Source organism: Branchiostoma lanceolatum, chromosome 7 (assembly GCF_035083965.1).
Source record: "Branchiostoma lanceolatum isolate klBraLanc5 chromosome 7, klBraLanc5.hap2, whole genome shotgun sequence".
NCBI classification, from domain to species: Eukaryota; Metazoa; Chordata; class Leptocardii; order Amphioxiformes; family Branchiostomatidae; genus Branchiostoma; species Branchiostoma lanceolatum.
Window position 1 is genome coordinate 23,915,463 of NC_089728.1, and position 18,044 is coordinate 23,933,506.

General features: G+C 39.6%; 1 protein-coding gene across 3 annotated transcripts in view; it reads left to right on the forward strand.

Moving 5' to 3' along the window:
- Positions 1-18,044, forward strand: part of LOC136438250 (uncharacterized) — a 118,513-nt gene that overhangs the window by 43,686 nt on the left and 56,783 nt on the right. For all 3 annotated transcript variants that reach the window (XM_066433014.1, XM_066433015.1, XM_066433016.1), the window contains exons 18-28: positions 2,153-2,298; positions 2,630-2,829; positions 2,966-3,101; positions 3,476-3,618; positions 4,093-4,163; positions 5,121-5,278; positions 7,462-7,628; positions 13,050-13,227; positions 13,405-13,539; positions 13,923-14,117; positions 14,571-14,665. In XM_066433014.1, coding sequence (XP_066289111.1) covers positions 2,153-2,298; positions 2,630-2,829; positions 2,966-3,101; positions 3,476-3,618; positions 4,093-4,163; positions 5,121-5,278; positions 7,462-7,628; positions 13,050-13,227; positions 13,405-13,539; positions 13,923-14,117; positions 14,571-14,665 — 1,624 coding nt within the window. The remainder of the gene's footprint in view (positions 1-2,152; positions 2,299-2,629; positions 2,830-2,965; positions 3,102-3,475; positions 3,619-4,092; positions 4,164-5,120; positions 5,279-7,461; positions 7,629-13,049; positions 13,228-13,404; positions 13,540-13,922; positions 14,118-14,570; positions 14,666-18,044) is intronic.

Below are 18,044 nucleotides of genomic sequence, written 5' to 3' on the forward strand. Positions count from 1 at the left end.
GTTGATTTGGGACGGGGGCTTTAGGACACTTGTTTGCGCACACCACGCCCTGAAACACTTTGAAATACTGAACATAATTTATGTTATTTATTGCAATAATTTATATTATTTGGAGAGATACTGTTTCCTGCGACCTTAACACGACCTAGAAGATAGATTTCTTTTATTCGAACAATAAAGCTAGTTAAGTTGTAGTTAAGTGTGCCAAATGTTATTCTAGACAGCCAAGCGGCTGTCGAGCTATCCCCAGCATTGCACTTCAGGGCCTGGCATAGGAATAGATCCAGGATAAGGCCCATATGAGGGGCCATTTCGTGGTATCATTACCTGGACAAATGTAGTAATCTGGTGGTCTTTTTGTCGGAAAAGGGAATCACTAGCGGATTCTCTAACGTGCAAAGCAATCTAAAGTTAGGTTAAGGGTTAGTTGCGGGGAAGGGCGCGATGTTCGAGTCCACACTAAGTCCCATTGTTAGTCTACGTCAAGTCTATGTCAGTTGCTGATACATCAGTCAACTTTGCCCGAATTCACCGTTTATTGCCAATCCCTGCTGGGGGTTGAACCAGTTCTCTCAGCGACCTCGGTGCTCTCAGTGCGCTCTGTTTTATTTTAGGTCGCAGAGAGAGCGCGGCGAGAGCACCCTCCAAGTTCATGGTGGTTATTATACCCCCATTCCACTAGGACGGCGCTCTCGCCGCCCTCTCTCTGCGACCTAAAATTAAACAAGCTAAACTATGGCGGACCCGGTAGAAAGCAGCGTTGAGTCATCTTAGGCGGCGAGATGTTCTCCTCCTCGGTGAAATCCATCTATATATTTGCATGGCACAAGTAGATGATATTGTTGTGGACACTTGGACTCGATATCGGCCAGTAAAATTGTGAATTTCTGCTACTTTCCCACAGTTACTGGCGGGATGTTGAACGCTCGCTACAGTGATAGAATGCCAACATATTTCCACAAAACAAACACATTTCGGGCTGGGATCCTTGTAGCTACATTTAGGTATGAATATAACTCTTGAGCCTTTTGGCTGTCCTGACAATGCCAACATCATCTTGAAATTACGTTAGTTTGAGGGTCGTGTTTTCTGTGCAGCGTTACATCGACTTCGCTCAGCAATATTTTATATTCCCGCCAATTGAAATCCTGCAAAAACATCTAGACCGGGCTTTTTTTAGACTTCTTGGACGGGGGGGGGGGGTGCTCATTCGCCCCCCCTCATAACTTGCGAACGGTATGTTGTATCATCACCAACTTTGCAGGGAGTGATGTACACGTAAAGGTTTATAATTCTTGTAATTTTGGTGACGTTATAACGTAATATGACGTAATTATGACGTCATCGGTGTGATAATATTGGCTAAATAGGGAATTCCCATAATATCTAAAGGTATTAGACGAAATACTGCGTATTATTGATTTTAAGGTATGCCAAGACATTTGACGTCAGTGGTGACTACGTTGACGTCAAAATGACGTCGACGAATGACGTCATGTGTTGTTAGTGACCCCCTGGGATACGCCATCTTGGATCGGCCATTTTGAAATTTTCAAAAATACATTTTTTCCACTTATGACCCCAAATATCAATCAAAATAGACTAAAAACATTAATTTGCATGTTTCTGGTTAAGAAAATTCCAGGTTGTGACGAATTTGAAGGCGCTCTTACTGCGCTCTGGCCAATTCTAAGCCCCTGTCACACTTGTGCATATATACAAGCCCGCATGAGTTGCATATCAACATGTTTTTGGTTTAGGTTAAGTTTTCAGCCGAAGAAGTTATTTCTTTGGTTTGATAACTAGACTGCTCATCGGAGGGTCAAAGTAGAAAACAACTTCCTTCCGGCAAAATTTACTTAAGCCAACAAAATGTTACTGCGGAAGTCATGCGCACTTGAATATATGCACAAGTGTGACAGGGGCTCTAGGTCGCAGCGAGTGCTGTGAGAGCGTGGACGTGGTCAAGTGGAATGGGGGTCTTATAATAGGCATCAATCAGCTGTTGGTAAACTTTGGTCTTACCGAGCAGATATTGGTGTATTAAACTGTGAGTACCGCTAGTCCGAAAGACTCTTACTCCCGGCTTTGGTTTGATATTTTATCCGAAAAATTGCAAACGGAGGATGTTTTCCTGTTCCCTTTTGCTCAGGGCTAACAAAAGGACATGTGAAAGTAGACGTGGACGACCAGATCTACGCCAGAGGCTTACTCGGCATTATTGGGGAAAGGTTTGATTTCATTGACGCAGGAATCTGCTTCAAAGGTGGCATTAATTACGAGATCAACATCCTGCAGGCAAGTACTCAAGGAGTCTAGAATATTAGAATTACCTATAATGGAGGCGAGTTTGCGTAACTAGACTGACTTGAGCGCAATCCGTAATGTGATAAATATTAACGTTGGGTTATTTTGTTTCCTGATAAAATTTGTCTTCGTATTTTGTCTGGGGTTAAAGAAATATGAGAAATGCAGTCCCGCTGGGGGATATTTGTAATACTATGTGCATATCAGTATCAATATTTCGTTGCGCTATCCATTATTTAGCCATTGTTACCACAGACACTATAAGACTAGCGTGATGTCATCTTTGTTAATAACAAAGTTATATATGCTGATTATTCTGCAGGATTTCTCGTTTGACGAACTAATGGAGCTCATCAATTTCTGGTTCCGGGACGTGCCAGCGGTGATCAGCGACATCAAGAACACACTGGAAACATTCCAGCGTCTGTTTAATCGTCTGGCTGGAACCACGCCGGAAAAATTATTTCAAAGCATCATTGATACAGTACAGAACCTCCCAGAGATTGTGAAAGGCATGGCAAGGTATTCGTATATTATGGCCATAAATTATCAACAAATCATAAAAGCGGATGCACTCTTTCAAATTTGTCTTCCGAAGTCTCATTTTCATAGACATGTCGCAAAGACGGTGGAACAGATAACGTCTACTTTTTAACAGACAGGCAAGTGAGACGTGGGAAAAAGTCGCGGCTTACGACAACCTACCCAGTTTCATTGAAGAGGCACGACAGGTAATGCTTAGAGCCAACGCAGTGTTCAGTGAAGTAAAGAATGATGCCACGGATCTTTTCAATGTAAGTTATATCCTTTATATTCCAGTTGAATTTTGTATTTGCATTACATACGCAATACAACTATGTCAACGTCAAGTCAAGGGATGTTTAAAGGACCGAAAACAATCTCTGAAAATAATCAAATGGTATTGGGTAGACAGCCAATATTCTTATAAAGTCACCTGTGTACTGTAATAGAAACATGGAATATACATGTATGTTGCGTTCTTTACAATGTATGTCAATTCTATGCATAGTTATAATCTCCACATATAAACGTCTATGTAAACCATGCAATTTTGCATTAGACATCGATGATTCCATATTTTTTATTCTTAAGTGTGTCCTATAGAGGAGCAAAGATACGTGATGACAAAATCATTATGTGTTTGTAGAGCATTGCGGACTCTGCGATCACCGTGTTGCCGTGGGCAGCTGAGCAGATCTGGCAGGGCGTGGAGACGATAGTGCGAGAAGTGCCTAAACTCATCAAGTCACCACAGACGGCTATTGCTAACATTGTCAAGGCAGTGTACAAGTGTGTCTTATTCAATTATTTTACTAATTACGTTGGTGTTGTTGATATTCTGAAGGAAAGTTGGATCAGTAGCACGTTTGATATTACATTCTTCAAAGTATCAGTATTTCCACGTTCCACGTTTAACGTAAGAAAAACAAACGCCATTCAACCGTGGTCAATCGTATGCTCTTCTACACTTGCTACCGCTTACAGATAACACACAAAAATACACACAAACGAACCCACAGACAGAAAGATGTCTCATTGAGACTCTTGTGCATTCATGTATGAAATACATACACTTATGGGATTTTCATTCATTGGTAAAAAAAGAACAATGAAAGTGTGTGAATTTATTGATAAATCAAATACAGAGTAATACACTTGTAAAGCATGTACTATGTGATAAAAAGAGATATACCCATGGGAGTATTATTTATTTGTAGCACCACACAATAAGGTACTGTAACACATCGTTTTTTTTTTCTTCAGTATCTACAAGGCAATAATGGCCCTGATTAACATGAAGGATCTCACATATGATGCATTCCTGTTTAAGGAAGGTTTGTTTTAACATCTTTATATTCATGGCCTGATGGTGATGAGCAATACTATAAGGACAAAAGTAAATTACAAAGGTTACAAAGAAACTACTTGCTGGCCTCAGTGCCTTATGCCGTGCCAAACCATTTGTCACAAAGGATATTTTACAGCTCATGTGTAGGACCTTGATATATCCACACCTGGACTATTGTGCCACTGCTTAGTTGCCAACGCTGATTTACAGCGACAAGACTAAACTGCTACAACTTAACAGGTTCTTATACCGTGCAGCAAGGATCATCACCGGCAGAACACTACGGGACCGTGTGCCTACCGAAACACTTTTAGTGGAGGCGTGTATGGAGCCACTGACTAATTATAAGCGCATAGAAAGAAACACGCTAGTAACGGTTTTCAAGGCAGTCCACAACAAAGTGCCCCCTTATCTGTCAAGCATGTTTCTGTGGATGTCTCCGCCGGTGTTGAAAGCACGAACGCGCACTTCAGCGAGTAAGCTTGCAAACTGGGACCCTCACCTGCTGCATATACCACAGGCATATCTACAGTCATTCAAGAGAAGTCTAAAGCACATGGGTCCTGAACTTTGGAATAAACTCCCAACAAAAACAAAGAAAACTCACTGCCGTATCGACCTTTAGAAATGGACTTTAGGAATAGAATTAGGACTGATACCGAATTTTTAAATTGTATATAATTGTGATCATTATGTATTATGTCTGTGCATTGTATTTGTATCCAGGGAGCCTGAAAAACAGGTCAAGAGACCTGAGTGTGTCTTCTGGTTAAACAAATAAATGAAATGAAATGTCTCCATTGTTTTTAACTATAAAGAAAATAGTTTACAAAAAAATACAAATAACGTATAACATGTTTGGTTAATTATGAAAGAAGCTGATTGCGTTGTGTTTGTATTTTTAACATGTGCGATATCACACATCATATTTATCATACGACAGGGATGCAGCCATTCCTGTTAAAGGTCGGAACGGAAATACAGGAATTGTTGGCCGACTTCACGCGTGTGTGGGAGCTGTTTCAGAAAGAGGCTCCGGACTGGGTGGAAGGACTGGGGAAGCATACCGAGGGGGTGTTGGAAGACGCGTTTGGCAACTTGGTATGTTATTAGACAACGTGCATCTTGATAGAAACAATTTTTTATTTGTTATCTTTGATGATTTTCTTTCAAATGATTTGAGATAACATTTTAAAATAAACAACAAGAGTTCTTAGACCTCATATCTCCATGAAATAAACTGATTATGAAAATGATTTTCATCTAGATGACGGCACTTTTACAGTTATGCAAACTATAAATTGATTTGTATAATTGGTATTTGTCAATGTTCTAGCTGCCATGAAACATTACTTGGCATGTATTTGAGTCCTACAATGAACAAAATCCTGCAAAAAAAAGATTTCCTTAGTTATGCAAATTGTTTGATTTTGTTTGTTTGAATTGCAACAAAGTTGCGGGGGATTTTAGGTTTAAGGTAAGGTAAGAATTGCATAAAAACAGTAAAAGTGAACAGTAAAAGCTGTATATCCAGACAGATATATTTGATCCACTCACACCGGGAAGCACCCCTACTCTTTTCGACAAGCGTGGTGGGTTCTTTTCCGTTCTCGAGGTGTGGCTCTCCCCAAACACGGAACCTCCATTTAACGTCCTATCCGAGGGACGTCCCTAACCAAAGCTAGGTACTCATTTTCACCTAAGTGAAGTTTGGAAAGTTGTGTTAAGCGTCTTTCCCAAGGGCACAACGTTAACGAGACAAATCAGGGGACTCCGGAGTTGAACCCAGGACCTCTGAATTCTGGGGCCGAAAACTCTGCCACTGCGGCATCGCCGTGCCATGGACAATTAAAAAAACGCGCCCGCAGTTCTAGAGCAAGTTGCTAGGGGGCCCAAAATCTACAATCAAAATATATGACTATGGCACGTCTGGGTCAAAAGAATTTTAAAAAAGAAATTCTGCTGCAGTACAAAGGTCACATATAAGGGGGCCCAAAATTAATCGTGACCTTTGTATTCCAAAGATTTTCCAACAAATCAAATATCATTGTAATCATCTAAAGGTTCTAGAGATATGCTAAAAAATCCGGACACGCAAACACAAACACGCACATACACAGACAGAAACACTCAAAAAAATATCTCCATAGAAATAAATAGTGTAACAGGTCTGGAAATGGTAAATGATAGCAATGGCGAATGTGTCTTGGCTGACCTTACTTCTTGTAACCAAAGTACCAACATAGATCTCTTAATTCTGCTACAATATTTCTTCCAATCACTTTGAAATCAATATAACGTCTGCAATACCAGGCTACGTCTGCTGTAGCACTCAATGTCTAAGATCTGAGACGTGACTCCTGGAGGAGGGCAGGCAAGGACATTAACCGTACATAGCTGTAATGCTAACTCCTCGATTTATGGTGTTCAAAGAATGCGCACGGACACATCACAGATAGCTGGATAGCTGTTGAATTATAAGAATTCCTTGCGATCGGGCGTATACTACATTGCAAGGCAGAATTGTGAATTTGACTTGTCAGGTGGGACGCATTGGACCTACTTCCGAACAAGGAGGGTAACCTTGCAGAAGCGCTGCCTGAGAATCATAGGGGTACCGTCGGACTCTCTGCCATCACTGTCTAGCAGACGGGACACAGCAACTCTGAAAACACTACAAGACATTCTGAAGGACTGTAGTTCTCCTCTGAATGAGTTCTTTGTCCTACCTCAGGACAAGTCTTACAGTCTTCGTCGAGAGGGTCGCTACCGAGCAACGAGGAGTAAAACCAAAAGACATGAACTTTCATTTGTACCCCGATCTCTACGTCTGTTCTACAGTGATGTCAGTTGATGGATCCTTTGTGGCCGTCAGTAGTGTAATGGGCGGTGAAGTTCCTTTTAAAACCAGTCAGTATTGGCTGTTACTTTTATCTTAGCAACGCTTCATCTGGACGTTGTTACAATTTTTAAACCGTTTGTAATCATGTAGCAATATCCATGGATTAGGAATCATGTAATAACTGTATTTAAGCAATCTTATGTAACTGTTAAGTCAATGGCAAGCCATGTAAGTATTGGCGCAATTCATGTGGATATTTTTGTTTTATATTAATGTCATATGCAATGCCAATCAGAATTAAAACTGAATCTGAATCTTGGGTGAGCTCTGAATGGCCCGCTGGTGACATAGACCAAGCTGGAATGCCAGCTCCTCGAGTTATTGTGTCATCATTGATATTTATTGTGTGAGCGAAAACGTTTGCTATTTATATTTTCTTCAGAAAACGACTAGAGACGAAATAGTCCGCACGGTGAATGAAGCATTTGGGGTACTGCAGACGCCGCTAGAGACAATTGGTGACCTCGCTGGCCCTTTTCTGGAGGCCTACGATGCGACATTGAGCACTATCAACTCTGTAAAGCGGTGTTTCGAGTCACTGAAGAAAGGGTATGTTTCACATTTTACGACATCTAGAATAGAGTGTATGTATGAGTGCAACACTTAAGGGTAAACAAGCCCAAAATTTTTACTTTCACCATAAAGGCGTTTAGTTTTAGTGCTTTAGAAATATCATATTGTATATCTAAATCTTCCATCTAGACTTGCTGCCGATAATGGTCTGCAACTAACTCAATTAGTGATAGAATCGGACTTGAATAACAATGGTTGTTTTATTGTTAACTCGCACTATATGTACAGTATACGCTTTTTATGCATTGTTTTATATTGCAATTAGAACTCGGACAAGAAGTTGCAAATAAAACAACATGGATTCAAAGATGGCATATTTGTTTTATGTAGCTCTAATTGTACTGCATGATGTGGTGTTTTTTTGCTGTTTGTGATGTTTGGTAGTGTTTTTGTTGTATGTTTTAAACCAACATGAAGACGTTTGAACTCGGGGAAATTGTAAACGCCCGGAGCTGAAGCTATTCAATATCCATTTGATGCACATGCTTGGATTTTAGCAGGTCGTTAGTTTTTGAGCTGCCGATGATGAACGTAATTGTTTACGCCGCAGTCTTTTCAGGGGTTTAGATGTAAGATCACGTCATGATAGGACTCTCAAGCACGTGACACGTGTAACGTAGATAGATATCTACCATGCAAAGAATACCTAATTTTCATAATAGATAAGAAGCTACTATAGTTCCGTAGTGTTAAATGCTAAGAATTCAATTTTGGCAATTGGAAGCCAAGTAAAGTTTAACACGACAATGCATAAATCATGGAAAACAGGGACTCATTAACATGTTTTTGAGGAAATGCTACAATAGCTAACTTTATACTTTAAACACGTTGTTTAGGTTTGAGGCTGTGTTTACGGACCAATGGATTAAGATCATTTCCATGCATTTGTTTGAATTTACCATACAGGTACTTATTTAGGTAAAGATGATGTATATGGGGATTTTGGCACCATAACCGTAACTTAAGTTCCACTACCTCATACCTTAGCTAAATGATTTTGTTCTTTCCGACTGATGTGTTATGAATGTTTCTTATCAATCATGCAAATAAGATCGTCATCTGCATAAATTATATCAGTTCATCATCTTCACTTAAATAGCAGAATATTTTCTTTTTACTTTTTGACAGAAATGGACTACGTGGCGATGCACTCAAGTTTTTCATAACTTATTTTAACAGGGACACGTACACAGAACAAATATACCCATATTTAACACCTGGATGGAGTGAGGAAAGTCGTGTCAAGTGCCTCTCCCATGGGCACAACATTGGAGGGGTTTTGGGATTCGGAGCAGCTGGGTTCATGGCCGAACACCATGCCGTTACGTCACAGCAGAAAATGTCTTAAGTATGACAGTGTTATCTCAACAAAGAAGTCTATTTTAGCATTTTCTGTTCAATCACGATGGTCTAAACACAAGCTGTTTGTTCTCAAAGCCCTTTGTTTAGTACTCCACCCACCCGCTGGGTCACGGAGCCCACGCGGCAGTGGATAAAAATGATATAAAAAATACCCAAGTTTAATGCTCGATTCGATGGTTACAATATAAAACAAAAATAAGCAGTTTCGAAAATTATTTATCGGCTTTAGAAATGTGTAGAAGGTAGGAAATGACAATGAAAATTTCTTGCGTCCCTGGACGCCTAAAGAGTCTACTCCGGTCAATAAACTTTGACCTTAAAGCATGGTAATTTTCTTAGTAATATATATCAAACATCGGTGGAAGCCTTTATTAATACGATGCATGTCCGTGAATAAGGACTGGACCGAATTTTTTTGATGTCTTTGCAATTTTAACTGATTTTGACAATTTTGCGGTACGTTTCCTCCCATAGTTACAGATAGCCGATTGTGGACGGTATGCAAATGAGCTAACATGGCGGCAATATGTTGTTCTTTCGATTGGTGGTGTTTTCGTCAAAAGTTACCATGCATTTTCGAAGATATTGGACAGGATGTGAGGTTTATCCTTATGTTGTAGTTTCCACGCGGTACTACAACATGATGTTGAGTTATAATGAGTTCTGTCGGCCTGGATCACAGAGCCTTATTAGCGCCCCATTGTCTGCGAGCACGCTTTCATGCAAATTGCGCCTTCATTACCTGCGCTTTTTTCAACTTGTGAATTCTGCGATCGCTCAGCGTGTGTACCCTGTATTCTGGTCCCGAAAGTTATAGCCTAAGTTCTGGGCGACCCTATTTTCCCCATATCTTTTAGTGATTTCATATTCTTGGGTAACGATTCGGGACGTTGAATTATATTATATACTTGCCGAGCTTGTGTTTCTATCCTACATTCCTAGGCATTTATTTATTTCGCATTTGTTGTTCTCTTACAGGGCCTGGTATCATTGTGAGCTGTTAACCCGAACACAAATTATTAATACAGTCAAACATCGTATTGATAACGACCGGGTTTACAAGACACCCCTTGGATCAAGATGACCGTTTCTTTTTCGATCCCGATTTTCTCCCGTTGAATGTTAGCGTTTTGTCCGAGTCGTCACAGTTTGCCTATCGCGACCGTGACAAACTTGATTTGCGACCGTTCTAAACGACCTAAATGTTGCCGATGACGAGGGAGTGACGATGTTTATTTTTATTGATAACTGAAAATCATGAAAAAAATCGGTCTGTTTGGTTTGGGCAAGTAGGCTTGGTTTGCGTTTGGGGCGGCCGAGCATTCAATATGGCGGCGGTGTCATATCGAGTTATTGGGACAGTCTACTGTAATGTAGGTGGGAATCTTGAGGGCTTTGTGTTTGAACTCTACATTCAACAACATATCATGTCAACTTAGTCATTACAGAAGAATATTTTGATAAAGGGAACAGACATCAAATAATGTTTTGCGTGGTAACATATATGTTCTGAAAATAAAAGGTGTCTGTGTTTCTTGTTTACCCATGCTGGGACAAAATGACGTATCCCATGTCAGCAACTTCAGGCGTCGGCAATTTTTTACAAAGAACCTTTTCGGAAAAATACAAACGCCAGCTCGTGATTATCTTTACTTGAAAGAAAGGTCGGTCGACAAATTAAGCACCGGAAAAATCCTCCAAGCTGTGTCTGGACATATTCGCATTTTTATTTTACTTCGCGGGTGTCTTGATCATGATTCCAAGCCAAGCTCTGAGGAAGAACAAAAGAAATGGCTGGCGACTAGTTTTGAACGGGAATATTTTCAAACAGCGGTCAATTATTTTAGATCAAACACGATGGCGAGCATGTTTTTCCAATACACCAGTTATTCTTGGAAGGTACTGGACAATGCTAAAAACAATTTAAGTTACCTACATGTACAGACAAATCATAAGCTTTACACGCGGCTTGGGTTCCATCAAGTCCTTGGTTCCACCAAGAACATTACAATTTGTATCACACTAAAATTAAAAATGTGTTTCTGATTTTTAGGTTAACTTTATGTTTAGAACATTTCCTGATTTGTGCTCTTCTTGTGCTGGAGCCGAGAATTCTTTTCCATGTGTACTTGACTTGAGACTGTCACTATGAGTCTATGGAAGCAAGTAAGTTCCACGAAAACAAGTAAACATCGTGGGGTTTTGAATGGTCTCTCTTGCCTTGAATTCAATGTGTTCAGTCCCTGTGTAAAAGATATTCGACAAGCCTTCAGAATTATTTTGCTGACCGTTTTCTGTGAAGAGTTTCTGGCCGAAAAGTGGCTTGGTACATTTGTCTACAAATATTCAAACTTCCGCTTGGGCTATTTCATTCTTAGGATGGCAACCAGTTTGTTGGAAAGAAACACACACGCCTCAGTTTTTGTTAGTTATGAAGTCAAACGTTTTGAAATTATTATAGAATCATTGGAAAAAAATTCTGTAACAGCAAATACGTGGGCATATTTAACAATTTTATAAAGAAAACAATCATGCTCACAGCTAAACTTCGACCCATATTACAATAGTGGTGGGGATTAGGGTATTGGCGCAGGCGCCTAGACCCCAGGATGAGAGAGAAATAAACAGGGCATTAAAACATTGAAAGCCTTTCTTGGGTGGGTATGACAGGCCAGACTTCATAATTTTAGAATTTGTTGACAAAAACGACCTTTCTTCATCTTTTTGCCTTCTGGACCCCCGGGAGATAGTGTGATGGTCGCGAGCAGGCCCTTATAAGGCAAATGGACTAACTCAAGTGCTCTCGCTCGGGAGTGTTTCTCCGGAGACTAGCCGTATAGAATTTCTCGTAACTCTGATAGATGACAGTCTACAGAGCTGGTAAGAATTTGAGGCTAAGTTTTCTTGGTCAGAATCTTTGGTTCCTGAGATAATGACACCTAATTTCTGTCAACTTCCCCATAGGAATGCATGTATTATTGCAAGGACATTATATAATGTCCTTGATTATTGGCCCAAATTGGAATGCCCTAATTCCCCCTAGTCTGTTCCCGCTGGCGCCATCTTTATTCATAATTTTGCGGCCTGGCCTTCAAACCCACAAATCATCCGATTTTGTCAGCCACGCGCCAGCTTGGGATTACTTGTATATGGGAATTTACACCACTATATGAACGAAACTATGCTGGAAATAATCATGCCCAGACTTGGTATTGTTAAAATGTGTTATGTAAGAACACTTGAGACTGACTGTAGGTACGCATATGAATAGGACAGTTCGCGGAAAAAAGCAACAGGTGGGAGATAGAAAGGTAAACATTGCTGCGGTCCGCCTGCAAAAGTGTCAACCAATCACGGACAGTTGCCAGAGATGATAAGCGTGATTGGCATTTTAAAATCATCAATATTCATGCGCTACAAGTGGGAATTTTTGGACCAGTTTTTGACCATCGTGAATAATGCAAATTAGGCATTAATTTGCATAATTCATATCCCACCATGTTCACCTTCTCAGAGCTTCCAAGTGCCACAAATATGAAATTCCAGTTATCCAGTAATACATTACAAATAAGATCTTCATTTGCATAACTTTTTTTCTATCAATTTTCATACATTCGACTTACTAAATGTCAAGACAATCCATTCAGGCATTCTTGATCAAGTCCACTAACACACAGACCAATGTCTGGAAAAACATGACCTTATTGGTAGTAAACAGTTCTGGTTGGCCTGCTGGGGTTTACCTACCCTTTTTACTGTACTGCCTGGTGTTCTTATAAATAACTACATGGGCATAAAAGAAACATGTTTTAAAGAAATTGTCATTAAAGTTACCATATACATTAGCCCACACAACAAGAACCATAATTACTCCACGGAGGTTCGCGTCTCCTATCGATATTTTTTTACTTGCTGTTGTTGTCAGCGTAACAACAGCCAGATCAGATTCGTACGTATCTTGTATTTGACAGGCAAAATGACGTTGTAATCTACCCTGAATATGACAACTTACACAAATTACAAACATTTATTTAGGTACGAAACTGCACGGGGAATCATACAGAAAATCTTTGGGCCGAAGGCGTCGTTGAAATTTCCCAAAAAGAAATTGGATCCTGAAACGTGCGGAGGTGGCTTGTACCCAAGTGACGGAGTCGGCACAAAACGCTACAACATCCAAGGCATCGACCTGGTGCTACCTAAAGATGAGGAGGTAAGATATCTTCTTTCTCTGATGATACTGAGAGCACATTACATTTGCTTGTATTCAGTAAAGATGAAATTTAGCAAACATCGTAACCGTTTTAATTAATAGTGAAATCTGTTTCCTTATGAATGAAGCAATAACTTTTTATATTGTAACAGCTGTTTACATTTTTACCATTAAAAGGTTGTTGCTCCTTTTGCGGGAGAGATTACCCTTGTCGATCAACAGAGCATCGCTATTGCAATAGACGAAATAAAAGACATGGAAGCCATAGTGGACGGCATCAACCCCGGAACTTCCATGAAGTCCGGCCAAAGGGTACTTCAATATTATCATTCCGTAGATTAATTGATTATAAGCAGCAGCATCTAATTCTATAGATGCATATTTTACGAAATGAAAGTGTTTTTGCTTTTGTGAGCATTAATGTTGTCGTGAAAATATTCAATTAAGGAATTTCGATGTTAAGGCTTAGAAGATAGCTGTGCCGACATAACTTTATAACCCGAATTTTGTCGTCGTTTTAAATCATACAGTCAGAACGTTGTAATTTCAACGGTTTTTGTTCTAAATTTTGATTTAAATGCTAATGAATGTATTTCAAAAGTATTATATTTTTTTCGTTATTGTCAGGTTTCTTTTCTGATTCAGCGCTGACAAGAAACAATCTGCTCAATAGCAATTATTGCTTTATCATACAGATAGACAAAGGAGATGCCATCGGCACAGCAGGATCCACGGGTTGCTCAACCAATACCATCCACTTTGCAATGAGGGAAAAGGGATCAAGCAATATCTTGGACCCCACCAAATACGTGCCATCTCCAGGAATGATGAAAGAAGACGAGCAACCAAAATGGATTCAAGAGTGTGACAGATACTGGCTGACTCTTATGGTAGGACTTTTTCCTCAAATGGGACAGCCAATCTTAAGTGATTAAACTTTTTTGATTGCTATTCTAATCACACTATGTTACAGATGGCGGAGTGACAGGATGAACACGGAAGGCGTCAGACATGTGCAATTTTGAAAATCTTTATCGGTTTTGTCTTACCAACTCCCACACACACTCCAACTTTGTGGTGATTTACATGAAGGTTAAGTCCATAACTAGGTGTACTTATCATGTGCAGCTACCCATGAATATCTTCGTAACAATGACTCTAAGACTTAAAACCTTACCGGACTATGGGCCTTTCGGGGCTATCCCCCCCCCCCCCACGTTACTGTTAAAAGTTTTTTTATAAGATAATAATGTATTTCAATTTTCTAATGGTATAAAACTAAAGGTGAACTCATGTTTCAAGTATCGTCAGTAAACAGTTAACTTGTTTGTTCCACACCATAGGACAAATCTATCGCAAGTGGACCACTGGCCGGGGGCCCGCAAGAGACAGAGGAAACTCCAGGAGCACCCGCGGCTCGTTTAAGCAAGGGAGCCAGGTAATTTGGATATAGACTTTAAGCAATACATGCAAGTTAAGTCAAGTCAAAGTTTATTGCACAACGATTGTAACAGGTACAATGTAAGGCAAAGATAAAATACTACTGGCTACTTATATCAAACTGCTAAAAGCTACAGGAAGGTTTAATTCTATACAATTGGTTGGGTTCTAGGCTGTACAATGCTCCATTTCAAACTACATGAAAGCACTATCTATATTATATTATTTCACGGATTCTTTTTTGCATAGATGTATAGATATACTGGCCAAGATATACAGATATTGCTTCAGGACATGACATAAGTACACGAAACGTCTCTGTTTCCGACTGACGTAATGTTACATTTGTTTTACACTTAATTGTCTGCAATAACTTCACTCTTTCATCTTTATATGTTGGACATTCCATTAAGAAGTGATATTCGTCTTTGACATTTTCCTTACACGTAGGACAAAGTCTCTGATTGGCTGGGACATTTCTGTGTGTACCTTTTTCAATTTCAAGACAGTGTACTCCAATACGGAGTTTTGTTGTGTGTGTTATGAAGGATTAATTTTGGACTGACTGGAGGTAGTTCTCTATATGAAAGTCGGTTTTTTATTTTTGAATATGTTTCAAGTTTCTTAAAGCTTCTTATCATTTGTAGCCAGCTTGACAGAAACTCGCCTTTAAGGTGCTCCTTGAACATTTCTCCGAAATATTTGGCATCGACGGTAGGGTTCAATTAAATGTTTTGGAGTCCATGTCTGCAAAGTGTATCACGTATATGAACAACCCAGTCTTGTTCTTGTCTAACGGCTTCGTCATACGCCTTTTTAACAATTCTGTCGTTCGGTATGCTGTTCAATCTTATCCAGTATTCGACCACTTGAGTCTGAGTGTCTATGTATAATGGATACATACCCAGTTCGCCTCTCACAGCAGCGTTAACAGAACTTCGGGGACGCGAAGGAGTATCTTGCAGGAATTTAGTAAAACATAGTCTAGATCGGAAATTTCGTACGAAATTGAAGGTTGGACCACTGTTATATTTTGGTTTGCTAGATCACTAGATCGATATATAATATTAGCTTGTCACTGTATCTACTAAGTCGGAGAAGAACAGGTCGAGTAGAAGATGGTTCGGTTTTTTTCCCGACACGGGTTGCCTTACGGATATTCACATCTGATCCTAAAACCGGAGATACTATGTCGGATACAGATTTCCTAATGGTTTCATTTGGATTTTCAGTTATTCCATGAAGTATGAGGTCTCGTGATTGAACCTTTGTTCCCAATATTTCTATAGTAGTAGGCTATTGAATAGATCAAGAGCCAGAGGTATGGATGGGTTATGATTTGACATGAGGATGGACTTAAGTTTAAAAGAAGCCCGGAGGGCTTTTACTCTAAGTTGTTTTGTTGCCCGATGAAAAGTACCTGATGGTGTTATATCTTCCCCTAAGTACTTATAGAAGTTTGTTATGTTTATAGTTTGTCCCTGTGGTTGAAAACTATGGTTTTGGCTATAACCTGTTCGCGCGCATTTTTAGACAACATCATTACTTTAGTTTTGTCTCTATTGATTGAAAGCTTCCAGCGTGTGCAAAACTTATCCATTCTTTCGAGAAACTCTTTAAGCCCCTGCTCTGATCTTGAAGAACAAGATCGTTCGCCCTTAGAAGGCTGCTTATCGGAGTGTCTCCAAGCATGACGGGGTCGTATGATGGTGATGAAAACTCTGATGGAAGGCCATTTACAAATAGGTTGTATGGGATAGGTGTATGGAATAGGTCTTAAGGTGCACCCTTGACGTACCCCGCAAGTGGACTGAAAGTAGTCTGAAAGTCCATTAGATGTTTTAACACAGTATTTTATGTTGGAATATATGGATTGTGTGATTTGGAAAAACTTACCATCTATACCTAACGATATCAGTTTGTAGTATAAACCATGTCTCCAAACGGAATCATGAGCTTTTTTGAAATCTACAAAGCAGGCGTATAACTTCCCACGAGATTCAGAGAACTGTTTATCGACTATAGGTTTCAGTACAAAGATATTGTCACTTGTCCTAAAATTCTTTCTAAAGCCAGATTGGAATGGGGTTAATAAATTGCCGTCTTCTAAAAAGTGTTGTAGTCTATTGCTTAGGATGAGAGAGAACAGTTTCCCCATGCAACTAGAGATTGCAATTCCTCTATAGTTTGATGGGTCTGATGAATTTCCGCTTTTATATATGGGAACAAGGATGTTTTGATTCCATTGATGGGGAAAGTTACCAGACTGAGGGACGAAATTGAACAGTTTTTTAAGTGGTAGGACGAGTCTGTTATCACATTTGGCATCTCGTTTATAATCGAATCCGTGCCAGAAGCCTTGCTGCTTTTTAGCTTACCTAGTCCTGCCGTGATTTCCTCCTCTAAAATGTCAAAATCTAGCGGATTTTCTGTTTTACTTTCAAGGGTTTTGATGATATTTTCTGTGTATTCATTGTTTTTATTGTCAATTATGGTGTTGTCGTTTATCGTTTGAAGGTCTGGTCTCTCCTGCGAGATATGTTGGTGGCATTCTGCATCAGATTGATTAGTTCCAACAGGGTCGTTCAGATTTTCGAAGTGGGTTTTCCACTCTTCAGGACTTGTGTTATTATTTTATCTTCATTATAATTGTCTTCCTGTTTCTGTATTTTCATCTCTCTGCAAAATTTTTGTGGATCTGTTGTACTAAGTTTGTAAAGGCTGTTCCACTGTCTTTTTTAAAAAAAACTTTCTTTCGGTTTTAATTTTTTCTTGTAAATCTTAAGGTTGTTGAAATATGCTCGGCGTATATCAAGTTTCCAGGGGCATTTAGAGAATGCAGAAGCCAGATGATTGATTTTACGTTTAAGAGCAGCAGATGACTGATTAATCCATTGTTTGTTTGTCTTTTTCCTTTTCTTGTTGTTCCTGTGAACTATCTTACGTAAGGACTTGTCAGCTACACGTGTGATGATATCGCCGATCTCCTTTACGGCGTCTTCTACGTGTGGGACTTGTCCATAAAATTTTGAAAATCGTTGATAATCGATGGATCTCTTAATGTCTCAGTGAACTTAGTTTTAGAGCTGTCGTTCCAAACATATTTTATTGGGAGCGGACGTAATGGGAGATAAGGTTTTCTAAGGTAAGGTGAATAATTTGTAGAGATAGCACATAATATCAAACAGTGGTCAGAAAGTACGGATGGGTCGTTCACTTTAGAATATTGCAATTTTGAGAGGAGTTCCGAAATGACAATACAATAGTCAACAAGGCTTGAGCCGTTGTATTTGTGGCTAATAAATTTTCCTGCCAAGTCTCCTGCTACTCTATCATTTAGAATTATTAGACTACCTGATGAACAAAGCTCTATAAGT